Below are 17,258 nucleotides of genomic sequence, written 5' to 3'. Positions count from 1 at the left end.
TTTGCACAAATATTCACGTGGCATCTGCATGTTTACTGTTTGCATTTGAGCCCATTTCCTATAAGCATCACAGCTGGTGACTAGCTGTTGTGAGATGCTCTTTTCAGCCTCTCCATCCAGACACTGACTCATTTTTATAATCATATAGTTTCTTGCAATTAACTTCAAGAGCTTCCAGTGCTTTAAAAATGCATTGGCTTATAACTTTACAACTGGAGAGGAACATTATGCCCATGTCATCTAACCTTTTGCATAATACAAGACAGAGTAATTGCTGAATGTTGCCTATAAATTTCTTTTCTGGGTGCAAGGCTTGTCTTTTAAAAGACATCCAGTCTTAATTTTAAAACTTCATGTAACAGAATCCATTAAATGTCTTTTCCACTGCTTCCTATCATTAATCATTTTCTCTGATAAAAGTCATCAGCTTATGTCTGTTAGGGACATATTTAATGTCTCTGCCCACTACATCCGCTCTTCTTGTGACTTTGTTTACTAGAAAGCCCTTTATTGTTGGGAGGGGTTTTGTCTATGAGCAAAACATGAATGTCAGCTTAGCCTTGTCTTTGATTAAACGTGTAAAATGAGCTTCTTCAACCCCTCATTTAAGGCAGCTTTTTATCATCCTTTCTCCTTTACTGTCCAAGCCATTGCTGCATTTCAGATTTTCAATGAGTGGGTGCAAAAATGATGTACATTATTCCAGTAGCATCACCAGCTGCAGTTATGCCACATCTCTAAATCTTTTCTATACACCCAGCTGTTACCTCTTCAGGTAGAAGGTTTCCCACTGTCAGGTTCTGGTGGTTACCCACACTGCTTCATCCTGTTGCTCAAACAGTCACCTATCTCTCCAATCTGTATTTTCCTAAGCTGCATTGCCTGGTGAAGCTTTCAGTCCTGACCCACAGGCTGTGATGAGCCCTGCTAGGTATCCATGGCAGCTCTCAGGTATTTTACATTGCACAGACACACTCTCTGCTCCCTGACAAGTCTTGCTAGTGACTGTATGGCCATTCGAAGGGGTACGGTGCTGAAAATTGGTTTTGCACCAGGCTGTTTCTGGCTCAGCACCTCTGTTAGGTGTCCTCTGTCAGCAGCCAGCTATGCACTTGTCCAAGCCATGGAAATGAAGGGGTATGAGAAAAAAAGGCCAGGATTCAGAAGGTGGCTATAAACACACCTGTGGGACCAGTAGGTCCGCTTATGTGTTACAGAGATGGAGAATCAAAGGCAAAGAGTGGAGATGTAGCAGAGGAATGTGGGAAATGCGGAAGAATCAGATGGAGGAAAGGGAGGTAGCAGGAGCCGTGGGGCTCTGCTGGAGGAGGTCAGAAAACAATGTAAAGAATCTGGTGCCAGGGGGATTTTAATCATGGAGTCAAGAGGTGGCCAACCTAAGGTCCAAAAGTTTTGAAGAAAGAATGTGGAGAAAGCTCATTGCTGTAACTTCTAAAGAAAAAACCTGAAAGACTTAATGACAGCTTCAGACTGAGTTAAAAATCTCTGATTTTTTCATAAACCAGCAAGGAATGAACCATTGATATGCTCTGCTTTGAAACGATTCTAAAAATTAACATTGTTGTGGATGCAGATAGGAAGGATTTCTGGTGGTTTTGATCTCATGTGAAACAAATCTTTAGCTGTCATACACAGAGCCCAAATTCTTGAGCAAAGGAGAGACCTGCAGAAGCAGGCAGGATGCCAAGATAACTGCTGTGCAATATTTATGCTTGTACAGGGGGAATTAGCTGTGCATCAGGTGTTGTCAGTGAGGCATCAGAAACCTGCAGAGCTTTGTAAGGGGAAAGATATAGATGTGTGAAGACTGAAGAGCTGCTGCACCACATGCAAGTTGCTCTATTTTTCCTTCACCTGGCTTACATTTCAAAGCCTGGTTACAAAGGACTAACTTACCACAGTCTTGTTGCCATTGCCAAACTGTCTGGTGTAGAAGAGAGGCCCCAGACTGGGACAGCAAGGAAGCTGAGTAAGGATGGAGGCACATAAGCTGAGATCACGTTATTCCTTAGTTTTCATAAACGCTTACTCTGAATGATACACTGTTATCTATGTAGCATTCCAAATGCAGCTCATTTGCTGAAGTTCTTCAGTGAGCTTTTACCTTTTTCTCATGTACAACATGCATGAGGAGGGAGTAATTTAGGTACAGAAGGCATTACAGTCATGCAGTGATCAAGCAGAGGCTCTGCTTTGCATTAATTTCTCCAGATTATGCTATTCCCTATGACCCAGGCTGTGTCTTGTGTATTTTCAGGATTGCCAGTGGTATTTATGGAAGCACTTCCTTGACATGGAAGCAGTAAGGGCTAAGGAAAGGTCCTGAGAAAAGAGAAGCTGATTTTGAGCACTATATTTTGTTTGGTGTATCTCTGCTGCAGAGTGGCCAGATCTTTTAAAATCTACCTGCTGAGGATCTGGTTTTGTTCCTGTGCTCTTTGGGGAGGATATCTCTTTCCTAAGTAATTCCTATGAACCTGAAAGTGCTTTACATTCTCGTGGCAAATAATGCATGTAGATGCAGATGGAGTGCTAATACTGAAGGAGTGCTTGCTCTGCTGACCAGCACATCAGAAGCAGAGGAAGATACATTTGAAAGACTGCAGTGAGGATAGAGCCAGAAAATCCACTGATTTCCACAATGTTTTGTGCTAGGCATTCTGAAATGCTGCATTACAAAACATCTTAATGTTTTCACTTGAAAGTCTCGGTAATACAATTGTGTCATCAAACAACTGCAGATTTAGGGACATATTCTGTGGATTTCTGAGTGTCTCCAGCTGCAAGGGAGCTGGCGCATCTGCAAGGCCATCTGAATACCAGACTCCATTTACACTAAGGAAAATTACCCTAATTCATTAAAGTAGTCTTTCAGAACTGAGTTTCTGCTCGCAATAGCTGTTAAACAAATTCAATCTGTTTAAATAAATGTATGTGCACCAAAAGGAGTCTTGATCAGACAAAGGGAAAATGCAGATTTTAGAAGCAGTGTGTTTTGTAGCATTCTTTGTCCCATACAACTGAAACATGGTCCCTCCTTTGGTTGTTGTTTGTTTGTTTGTTTGTTTTTGAAAAAATGAGTGGGCAGCAACTGGCAATTTTGGTCTGCATTTGACTTCACTACTGTAAGAAAGTGAATTAGATTGGTCTGTGACTTTAGCTGTAGATGGGGTGAGCTGATGGGAACTGGTACTGAATCCAAACACTAAGACTTAATGAAAGTTCAGGACAATCTTTTCTACTTTGTAAGGTTACCAGGTACAGTTCAGACAAGTTAAGAAGACAGAGACCCTTGGTGTGTCTGCAGCACAATTAAGTGCCCTTGCTGAAAAGCACTTTCAGTTCCGCTACAACTTCTGATCTATCAGTAGGTGTCTGGAAAATTATACAGTCCATTTGTCTGCAGGGGGCACCCAGCTTTCCATGTTCTTCTTTGCCTACTGGGCAAAGAAGCTGCAAAAAAACAGTGGTATATCTGTAGGCTGCTGGAAAACTCAGCAGGATCTTGAACTACTTGACTGTAGTGGCTGAAGAAAGTTTAAGCTCCCAGCTTCTTGGCTGTGTAAAGCTGGTGCACTAAGTATGTGCTACACAGTGAAATACTGATGAGAAATCTCTTTGGTCTTTATTCTCCATACAAGTTGAGGGAACCGTCCCAACAGATATGGATAAAGAAAGTGTTGTCTTTAATGCTCAATTCTTCTTGCAGTTAGCCAGTACTTCTCAAGAGCTTCCAGTCCTTGATCTGTTAGATCCTTCTTTCTACCTTTTGGGTAGTAATGAAAGTATCCTGGAATGCATCATTTACCCTTGTTGGTGTAACTGAGCAGTGCAAATTAAGCAGAAACTGTGCACAGGATAGGGACTGTGCAGACTGGCTGCATCTCAGTAATTTTTCATGCATAATTTTTCAAGTGAACCCAATCTTAAATAGCAGTACTTCAGTAAGTAATTTCACAAGCCTGTCAGTTATCACTTTCCAGGTTTTTAGAGGATGCTACTGTTTCCCAACCTATTTTTTCAAGCGCACTTAAAAGAAGTTTCACTTTGACAAAGAGAGCTTCCCACCAGAATCTGGTGACTGGTATTGAAGAAGCTCATACTGAGTCAGCTTTATGACTTTGATCCAGTACATTTATGAAGATGAAATTAGAAAAAATAAAGGGCCAAGGTCAGAATGGTATCTTTTCATGTGCCAGCAAGAGACACATACCTGCCTTGCTTTGCAGCTCTGCAGATGTCTGCATGATGGGAGAACCTTGATGGAAAGGGCCAGGTCACACCCTGCAGAGGGTGTCCACTCTCAGGGAAGAACAACAGAGAGAATATGTTTCGCTAAAGGGATGAAAGATATCTCACCAAATCTCTCAGCATTTTCTGGCAATGACCCAGGGCCATAATTCAACATAACAGATTATCCCCAAGCAGTTTCCCCCATTGTATTAATACAAATGGGTTTTAATTACCCTCCAGCCTTTATTCCTTTTGATTCATATTATTTTGTTCCTTGTATAAACAGATTTACCTCATGTCTTATATGAAGAAAAAAAAAGCTTTAATGTTCCAACATGCAGAGCTATGCTGGCCCTTATCATCTGTATCCAGTGCCATGAAACATCTGAGAGGGTCATCTTCTAACTCTCTGTTTTCATTCTGAGCCCAGGTGGATCCAAAAGGCACATTGTCCTCAGGGCAGTAAGACACTATGTCAGCACTGCAGATTTTCTCCTAGGACAGAACAGCAGGACAAAGCAGAGACACACCTTTCTCCACAAGTAGAGACTGGAGCCAAAATGCTTAAATGCTCTGACCTGATAGGATGTAATCATATCCAGTTACTCCTGTACAAACTCCAATGACTTTGGTTTTGGCTAAAGCATATCTTTTAAATAAGGAGTCAAGTTTGATCTAGGGACATTAAAATACAGGGAATTCCCAGTGATGGTAATTTGTTTCAGTTGTAATCACCTCCACTGCTGGAATTTTTGCCTCATTTCCAGCAGGCATCTTTCTTTTTTCTGCCTCCAGCTTGTTGGAGTCCCTCCAGGGACTCGAGTTAGAATCATGAGATCATTAAAGTTGGAAAAGATCTCTAGGGTCACCTAGTCCAATCATCCAACTACTGCCAGTGTTGCCCACCAGGCCGTGTTCCTTATTACCACATCTACACATTTCTTGAACACCTGCAGGGATGCTGACTCCACCACCATTCCAGGCAGCCAGTTCCAGCTCCTGACCACTCTTTCAGAGAGGTTTTCTTAACATCCAACCTGGACCTCCCCTGGAAGAACTCGAGGCCATTCCCTGAGACTTGTAATCTCCACTTTGCAGACATAGGAATTGAAGGCAGCTCCTTCCCTTATGTGCTGCCTTGAAGCTAGCAGCCACGAAGGCTCTTGGCCACGATCTCCTGCAGAGAGAGATTATGGTCTTTGCTTGACCAGCCTGGCCCAGAGGCCCAAGGTTGTCCAGGCTGCAGGTGTTGTCTCCAGCCACAACAATAGGTGGGACATTTGGGGTCCCTGTGACAAGCTGGGTGTCAGTACCATGTTTCCCAAGGCCTGTTGCTCCTTGCACCTAACTGGGTTCTCTCTCTTTGCCCTGAAATCATGGTGGAAATTATTTGGTAGCTTCCTTGTCATCTTACCCCTGCTGTCATTCTTGGAACCACTGCTCTCCAAGCACGGCACACAGTTTTATGCTTTTTGTTCCCACCATACTCTTAGTGGTGTTAACAGTTGTTTTCTGTAAGTGGTCCTAGCTTATCCTGTGATTCATCTTGCCTGAACGGCTGGCCTGCATGCCTCATTAGTTAAGCCTTATGTTTTGTGGTCCTTTGGAAACCTTACAAAGATTGTGTCCACCGCTGAAAGAGGCCCAAGAAGGATCTCCCACAAAGCTGGATGCCATTTGCAGACAATACAAAATATTACAGAGCAGCTAAGCAGTTTAGTAACAAATGAAATAATGATTAGAAATAAAATGCTCTTCTGTCCTCTGGCTTCTGTCCATGTACAGCAAAATTTTGACCTGAATTTGCTCATGCATCCTGGCAAAAGACCTAGAGGAAATTTCCATAAGTGTCTTTAATTTTTGCTTAATAGAGCTCTCAATAGAAGAAGGAGTAGAAGAGAGAAGAACCTGCATAACAAATCAGCCTGGAGAAGAGAAGGCCCCAGTATACCCAATAGCAACCTTTCAGTATCTAAAGGGGAGCTGTAAGAAGGAAGGGGACAGACTCTTTAGCAGGGTCTGCTGTGAAAGAGCAAGTGGAAATGATTACAAACTAAAATAAGGGAGATCTAGACTGAATGCAAGGAAGTTCTTTACAATAATGGTCGTGAGGAGTTAACACAGGTTGCCCAGAGAGGTGGTAGATGCATAACAAACAGAATATATCTTCCATCAGATTCATCCTAATGTTTCTGATCGTGCTGAAAGCTCTGCTTTTCATGGTCCTGTTTGTGATGTGAGTCTTTAGCTGTAGTTCATGACTTTCAACATTTCCGACTCCACTTTTCAGGAGTATATAGTTAAGCCATGGAAAAAATCATACTGGGCTGTACCTTGGCGTATAAGGAACCAGACAAAAAATAAATGTCCAAAGTCAAATGAAACTGCTGAGAAACATGTATTTTTAGAAAATGCTTTTGAAGTGTGAAAAATATTTTTCAGCCTATTATTTAGAAGACTTAGAACAGTACATGAACTTAGTGCCTAAGAAGGGAGAGTTATTTTACAACTCATTAGACTTTCTTTAAATACTTTATAGTGCTATGTGTTATTTTTTTCATCTGAATTTTCCACTGAGCTGCCAGTTTGGCTGCTTTCTTGCTTTTTTTTTTGTTCTATGCTTTTAGTTTGGCATGGAAGAAAAGCCATTTTCCAGCTCCTCGGTTTGAGTGATGCACCTGCAATTGTGTGCCAGTCTGTGGAATCCAGAGAGATTACACTTCTGTAGCTGAAACTGAGAAGGAATATGAGTGTTAGTGCAATGATCTGCCGAAAACATTTGACACTTGCACTGGGCAAATAAATTGTAGTGTCTCCACAACTAGGTTGAAAGGCTATGGGTCAAGGGCGCAGTGTATTTCTCTGTTGGAGTTCCAAAGAGCAGCTGCAGAGTATAGCATAAATAACAGCAGATATTGACTTGTTTTGGAGTGGAAAAAGGAGGTATTGACCCTGAAGTTAAATATCGACCCCAAATTTGCTTCAGTCATTTTTTGCTTGAAGCAACATAAATCTTGGAGTTCAGCAAAAAAATAAGAGTTGAGAAACAAATCCAGGCTTGACATAGTTATGTGCAATTTTATTAACATTGAGTCACCTTTTTCTGTCACCTTAAGTATCAAAAGGGACCATTTTCCTCGTGTTTTCAAGTGGAATATCAACATAAGGAAACTTGATTATTATAGCAGTTATTTTAGAAATTCAGCATTCTTTAACAAGTTCAACATATGATGGAATTGCAAGTCTAGAAAACACACTGGAAACCAATAAGCCACTTTTAAGATGATTATTTAGGTTTGCAGTCTGGAAGATTTTGACACCAGGTTCAGGAAGAATAACTTTTCCAAGTTAAAAAAAAAAAAAAGCAGAAATATCATCAAAGTTCACTCAGGACCTTTCTTCCTTCTTACCTGAGCTGTTTCCCTCCAAAGGCAGCATTATTTTCTATTCAGATTGCTTTCATTGAGAACCAAGTTAAGATTTAGTGTTTTCATTGCTTCCCCCCGCCCCCCCACCCCCACCCCATAATTTATAGAACTGTGCCTTTCTTAAGAAGTTCCAATACAAGAATACAAGTCTTACTTGCAACTTCTGGTCGAAAAGATTTTCTTCCAAATTCCCATTGTGTTACGCCTTTTGTCTTTTAATTGAAATGCCATTAAAGCACATAAAGTTTGTAGCAAAGTCTACTTTCTTTCTTTATTCTTTGGAATAAGAAAACTGTTCTGTTCAATTTAAGACTCGTAGCAATGAGCCTGAAACACCCAGTTAATACTTGAGAACTCCATCTACGGATGTGGGAGTCACAGGGTCCATGACCTGAAAGCAGAACCCTCCCCTGTGTGCTTTTCTGTACCCAGAGACCCTTAAAATCCCTGGCTTCATTAAAAACAGTTTGTAAATACTTGGTTTTCTGTGATTTCATAAAGTGCTTGTCAAAGGATTGTAGATTTGTTTCTGTGCAAGCTCAGCAAGGGGTATATGTTTCAGGAAGATTATTGTATTATTATTGCTATTATTATTGTTACTGTAGCAACACAACTAGTGGTTTGTTAGGGGCTGTGTAAGAAATTGGGTTGTTGTTACAAGGTACGTTGTTATAAAGCTTTTAATGGATTTGTCAGCTTTCCTATTTCTGTATTTTCAGTAATTTTCATCTATTTAACATGCTGATTTCAATGACAGTAGGAAGGCAGTAGATAGGTACTGCACAAGTCGGTAGTGTGTTACTTGTCCTTCTGGACAGCTGCTTGTCTTATCTGTGACTATAGTGCTCTGGATGCCATTCAGCATAGCTTTTCCTCACTTGCCATGAGTGGATTTAATTCATCTGTTTCCAGAGATTGTCAAGACTGTATATGTATGATGATGATGATGATGATTTATTAGGAGGGAAAACAAAAATTGCATTTATCAGTCACGATTCTATCTTTGTGCAGAAAGTTGTAGTAATTTATGGAATAAATTTTCTTCTCTAGATGCAGCTGAACACTAAGCAGGGAAAAGTCATGGCAACTGTCATGGTATTAGGTGGAAATACGCCATTTATCAGGGCTGTTGCTCCTTACATTGCACAGCACACTGGCACAACTATGTGAAAATGTTCTGATTGTTTGAGGTACGCACTCTTAGTCTGCTTTTTATCCAGGAAATTGGATGCTGATGAGATGTGTCTGAGTCAGGACAGAAAGAGAGCTCAGGAGCTGGAGAAACTGCAGGACGTGGAGAAGACAGGAGTGGGGGAGGAAAGGGGAACAGAATGACAACACTGAAAGGTGGTAACTGCAGTGGGTCACGGTCCTTCATTTTAGCCCAGAAATCTAGCTTAACAGGAGGAAACCTCTCTTGAATAGATAACATTCAGGAAAAGGAAGTGGAGACCGAGGTTGTTTGTAGGAGGTTGATTAGGTTAGAAATGGAAACAGGATTTATCGTCCCTGCTGTCAGGCATGTAATATTTCTGAAGAAAAATCTATACCTATAGCGTCTTTATAAGAGCAGTGAGGTGAAAAATAAATCCTACCCCTGTCAGCCTCTTGCCTTTGGAGGTGATTTAATGTGGTGTTCTTGATTCTCCGTGTGGCATCATTCCAGAGGAGCACTGTTTGTACCTAGACATCATTTCTCTCCTGTAGTTGAACATATAGCCTCAAGAGATGAAGAGTGAATTTGCAGTCAGTGGACTTGTGTCTGCAAACTGTGTTCAACGCAGTGCCTGCAAGCATCCTTTTTTCTCTGTTTAGCAATGATACCTCAGCTGGGCGGACTTGGTGTTTTGTAGACCAGGTCAGTCACAAGTGGCCATTTACATTCACTGTAATTAAATAAACAAGAGGAGCATGTCTGTGTCTGTATGTCTGTGCTTCTCTAGATGTGCTGTGTCTTTTGCAACCACTTCCCTCCATGAGTGTTCATGGCCTCTGTTTTTGGGGCCCAATCCAATCACTTGATCAAATTCCAAATAGGGAAATCCAGCAGTGATAGAAACATCTTCACCTCCTTTTTTCATCTGAAAACAAGCCTTCTAAATTTCTCCAGACTGACTTCTCAGCTGGAAAGAGGCAGCTCTTGTATTAGAGTATACTTCCTAATGAAAGCAAAGGAAGCCTACTGCTAGGGCCAGCAAAGGGGGATGGATCAAGGTCTGCATCTCAACTTGAGGCATCAAATCTTTATTAACTTTCTCCAAAACTCTTAATGTCAGCTGTTTGTCACAACATTCCAGCTGGTATGTGTAAAAGGCCCATAGATGCAGATGTTACTGAATTTTAATGATAACTAATCACAGTCTTAATAACTTTCTCAAACTTTTGCTTTCCCACCTTAAGTTGGAAATACTTGTTCATAGCGCACAGGTAATTGTTTTTCCATCCCCAAAAACCTCATCGAAAATAGCACTCTGTGTTTTTCCATAATGGAAAAAGAGAAATACTTTCTTGACATCAAACACAATTGAAGCTTTATTTCATTCTGCCCCACTAGGTAGAGCAGATGAGAAAAAAAAGAAAACATGATGAATGAGAAGGACATCCACTGGGCTTCCTCCATCCCAATGAAAACTGGTTTAGATTTGTATTTGTTGCAAGAATTTGAAAGCATGCTTTATGGAGACGTGGAATTTTATAATGCACTTAAGTGAACAGCCTGCTACAGCGGCATTAGAAATGCATGTGTGCAAGCGTGCATACTCAGACACTTCCACGGAGCAGACGAGTATTCCCATTTGACTTATGCCATCACATAACAGGCTTAATTTTTGCAAATAGCTGGAATAATATATGAGGCAGCATCAGTGAAGCTGTTCTTTGGTCTGTAAAAAAGTGATCCAACCCATCACGTTTTATCATTGCCCTCAAAATGATGTTAAAAGTTGAAGAAGAAGTTAATAAAACGCACAGTAGATACTCCCTGTAAAGTGAATGGGTTTCACACCTGGGCCCTGGCTGACCTCACCACTTCCCCAGCGAATCCTTCTACAGTACAGGTGTCAGCGCTGGCAGCATAGGGACAAATCACACTTGCAGCCTCAACTGAGACCTTGTTGCCCTCTTAAAGAACTGCATCTTAACAGCCTCAAGTCAGTGTTAGTATTTCTTCACCTAACAGTTAATGTAACGTCATAACTAGGGTCACTGATGCCTAAATCCTGCATTATAAAAATAGGGAATGTTAGGAAAAATATATACTTAGTCTGTTAACTTTTTCTTCCTTCCAGCCTAATGCAATTTGAATCAAGCTGAATATGTGTATTAATCACCAAATTATACCACCTTAATTAGGAGCTACATTTTCACAAAGCAGTTTGCTTACTTAAGAACAGAGGGACCAGTCGTAGGCAGAAGTGGCATTACTTTATCATCTGGCTAAATGCCTTCAGTCTTAAGGACAGATCTCTTCTGTGACTTTGCTATGGCTTTGTTCAGTCTAGTTTTAATTAACTCTGTCATCTTCTGAACTGCTTAATTGGATTTTTGGGTTTAGTTCCAGAGACAGGCGCTGAGTGATCCCCTTCTAGAGTTTCATTAACTGAGGGCAGACACATCTCTCTAGTTTCAGACAGTAGTTTGAAAGCAGCAGCACTTACTGTCTTTTTGTTCTGGTTTGAGTTAAGCTCTAGACATGTCTTTAAATCTAATAGCCTATGGGATGTTGGATCCTTTGGTAGTGTGATATACCACGTTGCTATGGCTGGACCTTAAACTACTGCATATCTGTGATTTTTGTTAAATGCAACCATGCCAGTTCTTCAGTTCTGCTCACAATACTTGTGCAACATACAGTTCAGATACTCAGCAGTCTTTGCTCATCCTGTGTTGTGGCTGAGCTTTTTTGTATCCTTTCAGTTAAGATATTTGATGTTTAATCACAGTAGGATGTTGTTTGGTGATAGTATGTAATTAAATGGTGATGGTTGTTGAAGTGTATAATTAGGATTTTTGACAATTCGTTGTGAATCTCTGGTCTGCTGTGAAGGAGAACAAAGCCAGAGAGAAAATGCTGGCTGGGTTATATAAATAAGTGAGAGATGATGGTTGGGCTGAAAATGAGGGTTCTTCCCTCCTGTAATGAAAGGCTTTGTGTACATTACGTAGAATATAGTATTTCTTAGGCTGAAAGCTTTCCAGAGATAATAGCGTTGGCCCTCTGAGACTCTTCATTATGTCAGATGTGGAATTATGGATTTACGGGAAGCAGACGCTGCCTCTAACAGACTCAGTCTCATAGAGGAAACTTTTCCTCTCCTGCCTGAAGAATTTCAGGCTACAATCTGCATATTATCACTGGTGATGGTTTTCTGAAGTGGCCAAGAGAAGCTGTGCTTCTTTCCTCTCCAGAGGTCATTCAGACAAGCTGTCAACTGTATGATGGGGCGATCAGGTTGTGCAGGACCCTGCAGAAGCTTGTGAGGACAGAGTGGGTTGGGGTTGGTCTGTTTATTCACTAATTTATGAAGAAAGAAGCACTGTGTCTTGCAGTGTTTACATGTAATATCAAGTGCCTTGCTGCCATGTTTCATGATTTTCCACCTGGTGCAGGAAAGCTGGCACAAGCGAGGTGAGTACATAACCACCGCTAAGATTGCGGGTTTAGCTGCTTTGATTGCTTCCTTGTAAATAACCAGAAACCTTTCCAAAATAAACAAAGCTTGCATTAAAAAAAATAATAATTGGGAGCAAAACTACTGAACTCCAGAACAAATGACAGCATGTTTGTGTTGAGTATTCTTAACAGTGGCACAGTAAAAATCTGAACATGGAGTTAAGCAGGCTGCTCCCACCTACCCACCCAAAAGGCATCGCATCCCCTGACCTAGCAAGACCATTGCCATCACCAAGCCTGTGGATGCAGAAGAAAGGGTGGTGCCCACAGCCCCAGCCAGGGCTGAGCATGAACCACTCTGAGCTTTTGCCTTTTATAACCTTTATAAAGAATGATTGCTCTCTGAGGTCATACGGAGACATCAATTCATCAGTTTTGCTGGCTGAGCTAAACCATTCGTGGAGGATCACAGGGACTGTTTCCTCAAGGGGTAGGTTAATAACCTGCAAAACCACACAGGAAAAAATTGACAGACCTCGGACTGAGTTTTGTGTCTGGCCACACTCAGTAATCTCAGAACAGTATGAGATGTATTTTTGGCATCAGTGTGTCTGTTTTGATTTGAGTGTGCTGATACAGTATTCTGATTCTGGGGTCGGTACAAGTGCTTCTTTCTAAAAAACATATATGCTTTTACACGAACATATGTGTATATGTGTGTGTATGTGTTCACTCATATATGCCAGAATTAGAAAATCCTCATGGTCCTGCAAGATAGGTTTACTTTTCTAATCCCTAATATTGCTAATTTTATATATGTGTATATACATACACACACATACATATACATACATACATTTTGCACTTGGATGTGTACATTTCGGTGCTTACAGATTTTTTTTATGGGCTTCACCCAGGTATAGGTCCTTCATGGGATCGCCTCCTTTTGCTGGTGATCTCAGCACCCACTGGGAGGCTGCTGTGTGGTTAAATACCAGTCAAGGCTTGATTCCTACCTACATCTTGTCTTAGTAGTTTATTCCGGCCCCTTAAATATAGCTATTAGATCTACTACTCATCAGTTTCAAAAACATTATCCTGGAAAAACATATCATTTGAAGGATGCAAACCAGACTTGTCGTCTTCCTTCCGAACTGGAAGGGATGTTATCTCTTCACAATGAATCACACTGGGGAGAACCCCTCCTAACTAATGTGCATATTTTTGTTTCCTGCACTCCATTTCTTCAATCATCTTATCAGCACAGTTTTTATCAGGCTTACAAAGGGAACCTTGCATCTTTGTCAAAATTGATATGCTAGCAGAAATATGGTGGGGCCACCTAAGATCCTGCAGCAAGTGCCAGGAAAAGGACACAGAGGAAAATACTTTTAAAAGAATTATTCAGCAAGAAAATATGTGTGCGTATCATCCCCAAGTGTTAAAAGACATGCTCCTGACACGCGATATAGTTGAGAAGTTAGGCATTTTGTAAGGTAGCTGCTCTGTGTCAAAGAGCCAAGATACTTAGTCTCCCATTAGCAAGCACAGAACAACAACAAAAAAATGCAACCCATCCCCCAGCAAAACCTCTGCTTATCTGGAGCACAAAAGGCATCTGCAGATGTCTACCCCCTGCATGAGAACAAAGTCTTCAGCCGCTGGAATGCGATGCTATAAAAACAAATACTACAAAGCCTGGTAACAGGGGGATGTCTCACTTGCATATTTTTTTGTGACCATCTTGGTTTGCAGAGAAGGGAGTCCCCAAAGCAAGTAAGCCAGCAGGATCTCTTTGTACTGGGTCGCTGTCTGTTTGGCCAGATGTCTTCTCAACAGGGAGATAGAAAAACCAGAGCTCTTATTAAAATAAGATGGGAAAGGGAATGGAAAAAAAGCATGTGTCCAGCAAAACGAGGCACATCGTGTCCCATCTGATATTTATTAAACGTTGATCAAATCCACAGTGAGAAAGGCACATCATGCGGAAGTGACCTTGGCTCCCTGTTTTTTGAAGTTAGTGACAAATGTCTGGGAGCAGACCAGCATTAAAACCACGTGTACAGGACACCAAGAAGGGTATGCTACACAAGGAGCAACAGCAACAAACCAAGAACAGACTGGAGCTGAGAGTCCGGCTTTGCAGGTTTTACATGTGTTCTAGCAAAGGAATGTGCTATGTAGGGTCTTTCTCTGTATGTTTTATATGACTTTCTGGATTAGATGTAAACTGGAAGAGAACAGCATTATATGTGAGCCATGAAAGCAAGCAATCATGTGAGCAAAAGTGTGATCAATTCTTGGAAGTAGAAGTTTTGTTGAAGTAAAGCCCGGGCAAGGATTCCTTCAAGACTTGACTTTGAGCTTTTGTGATAAGCCTGTATAATTTTGTGCCAACTTGATGGATTTTGTGCAATCACAGTGAGCATTTGAAATCATCTCCCATCTTTTCTTGTCTACTACTTTGGCTATCATGTTTTTCAGACCAACCCTTCAATAAAGAGGAGTGTCCTTAGAGCACGGACTAAATGTTTCTCCTCTATCAAAACAGTCTTTGGGACTGGTCCTAAAACAAGGAGCAGGAAAGAACAACGGGGCAAGTTGAAGCCAGACTCTTTGCTTGGAGAGGTTGTGCAGCCCTGATTATGTTATTATTCATCACTATAGAGAGAGGGCTGTATTCCTGGCTTTTATCTTTGCTCATAGACTCTACAGTAGAACTGAATGAAAAAAACCTATCAAAATGGTCTCCCAAATGTTTCCTTCAGAGTACCTCTATCTTAAGTAATTTTTATATGCTTTAGTAAGTTAGAAATCCAGCTGGTACTAGCAGAGTTAAGGGCTATGTATTTGCAATAAAGAGCACATTTAATGATTCTGATGTCACTGTGCCCATCTCTAGTGAAAGGAGGACAGCAGAGTCTGTTAGATCTCCCTGTTAGATATTCACTGCAGCCCTGTACCTGGGGAACACTCGTTGAGAGTGCTGGGGGTTTGCTGACAGTCAAATACAGGCTTAAGCTGATAGACAAGAATCACTGGCAGGCAATACTACGCACAGGTCCAGATTAGTTAATGGACTCGCTCTCATCTATGTGATCATGTTAGTATGCTGTGTTTATGTTATTGATACCAGCAGTGCTGGATTGTTGAGGGATGGAAAGCTCTGGTTTTTGTTCGGGTGTTCTGATGTCTGTTTGAAATATGCTGAAAGTAAAAGTTCTTGAAGCCAAAGTGCTGTTTTATTGAACCAGCGATAGAGAGAACTGAGACAAATGAAACAAGATCTTTGTGATGTACTGGAGTATACCTGATACATGATGCTGGATTGCTGTACCTCCAGTGACATCAGCAGCATTTCAGCTCATTACACTACCCAGGAAGTTGGAATGCAGTGACAGAAAGCAGTTCATGGCATAAAATGAGTAATCTTAATATGAGACTGCAATCAAGTGATACTTTCCTACGTGCAGTCACTGTCAAGTGTTTTGTATATATTTCTTGTCTTTCTCTAGGCTTTGTACCTCTGCTGTCTGTCAGTCTCCCCACTTATGGATTTGATCTTTATTTTCCTTTACTGTTCCTGAAAAAAAGAACTGGTTATTTCCAACTGATCTCATGCCTAAGCATAAAGTATCCCAAATCTATGGCATTATATGCATCGTGTAGCAATAGAATGTGGCATCCTAGCTGAAAAGTCTGGGAAACACGAGATAATGTGAAAAGAAGGTTGACCTGTTGACCTATGAGATGCACATTTCTGTCTTGTGCATGGCTAGTATATATGCTAGCCATAAACTTTGTATAAATCCTCTTCCTGAGTTGCTTCAGTTTGGTAATCCCTCCTTCTTGTACAGTGAGCCTGAGGAAGTCACTAGACTGCAGTTCTTGGAAAGAGAAATATAGTTGACTTAATGCACTACATCGGTCACCAGGCCTTGGTGACCCCAGGGAAAGATGCCTGTATTTTTCTCTTATAAAATAAAAACAAAAAATGACTCTACAGAAGGTCATGAGCTGAGAAAAAGTAAAATCAGCTGTGGGCTAAGCCTCAGGGGAAATATAAGTTGCTCATAAAAAGCTACAGAACAAGTCTTGATTAGTTAAGTAATCTGGTACATAGAATTTATTAGAGCTTAAAGCTTTCCTGTGGGACTCCCCTAATAGTACACAAATACAGTAAAATATCAAAGAAATGCATATTTTGTCAGACACTGAAAGCTGCATTTATCCTGACCTCCTAATGCACATCGGAAGGCGGGATAAATCCAGCCCATTCAGATCAGTGCAGTGGCCCAGTTTGCATATTTTTACATGCTCACTTTTCTCCTGAATTTCTTTGTATCTTAGTCAACATTTCCAATACCTTCAAGCTGTTCCTGAGGAGCACACCAAGAAAAGAGGAGTATTGGTTTCCACTGGAGTATTGACTGTTGTCTCTGTACGTTGCCTGAATGCCGAGAAAGAGCTGCTGAGGCTACATTGATAAATATTTGACTTCCAAATCTCACCACAGACTTGCTAGCAGAGTCAGAAAATGGTCCTGTCTCCCAGGGAAGCCCCAGTTTTGCCAGTGAAGCATAACCTCCTTCTCTTCCACAGCCTAAAACTGCAAAGTGACTGAATCAATAAGCTGATGCTTTAACCACAGTGGAACCTCCACAGTGGAGGCCATGCTGGCAGAATAGTCAGAGAGGCACCCATTTCTCATCTGCTTACATACATATTTTGTTTGTTAGAACATGGAGGAAAGAAAATACGGAGATGAAACCGGCAATGTGTCTTTTGCTCTTGTTTTAAAATTCATCATCTTTTCTTTTGCAGGTATTCAGGAGGGGACTCAGTGTACCAAGTGTAAAAATAACTGGGCACTGAAGTTTTCCATCATCTTACTATACATTCTATGTGCCCTATTAACAATTACCGTAGCCATTCTGGGATACAAAGGTAAGCGTGCATCAAGT

General features: G+C 41.1%; 1 protein-coding gene across 1 annotated transcript in view; it reads left to right on the top strand.

The window, feature by feature from the left end:
• The window catches only part of COLEC12 (collectin subfamily member 12), an 80,489-nt gene that overhangs the window by 46,706 nt on the left and 16,525 nt on the right, over window positions 1–17,258 (top strand). The window contains exon 3 of the mRNA XM_015855377.3: window positions 17,119–17,241. Within this exon, the coding sequence (XP_015710863.2) occupies window positions 17,119–17,241 (123 nt within the window). The remainder of the gene's footprint in view (window positions 1–17,118; window positions 17,242–17,258) is intronic.

This window comes from Coturnix japonica, chromosome 2 (assembly GCF_054131305.1).
Source record: "Coturnix japonica strain WE chromosome 2, WE-NBRP24, whole genome shotgun sequence".
Lineage (NCBI taxonomy): Eukaryota > Metazoa > Chordata > Aves > Galliformes > Phasianidae > Coturnix > Coturnix japonica.
The sequence above is the reverse complement of the archived record's forward strand: the minus strand, read 5'-3'. Positions and strand labels throughout refer to the sequence as shown.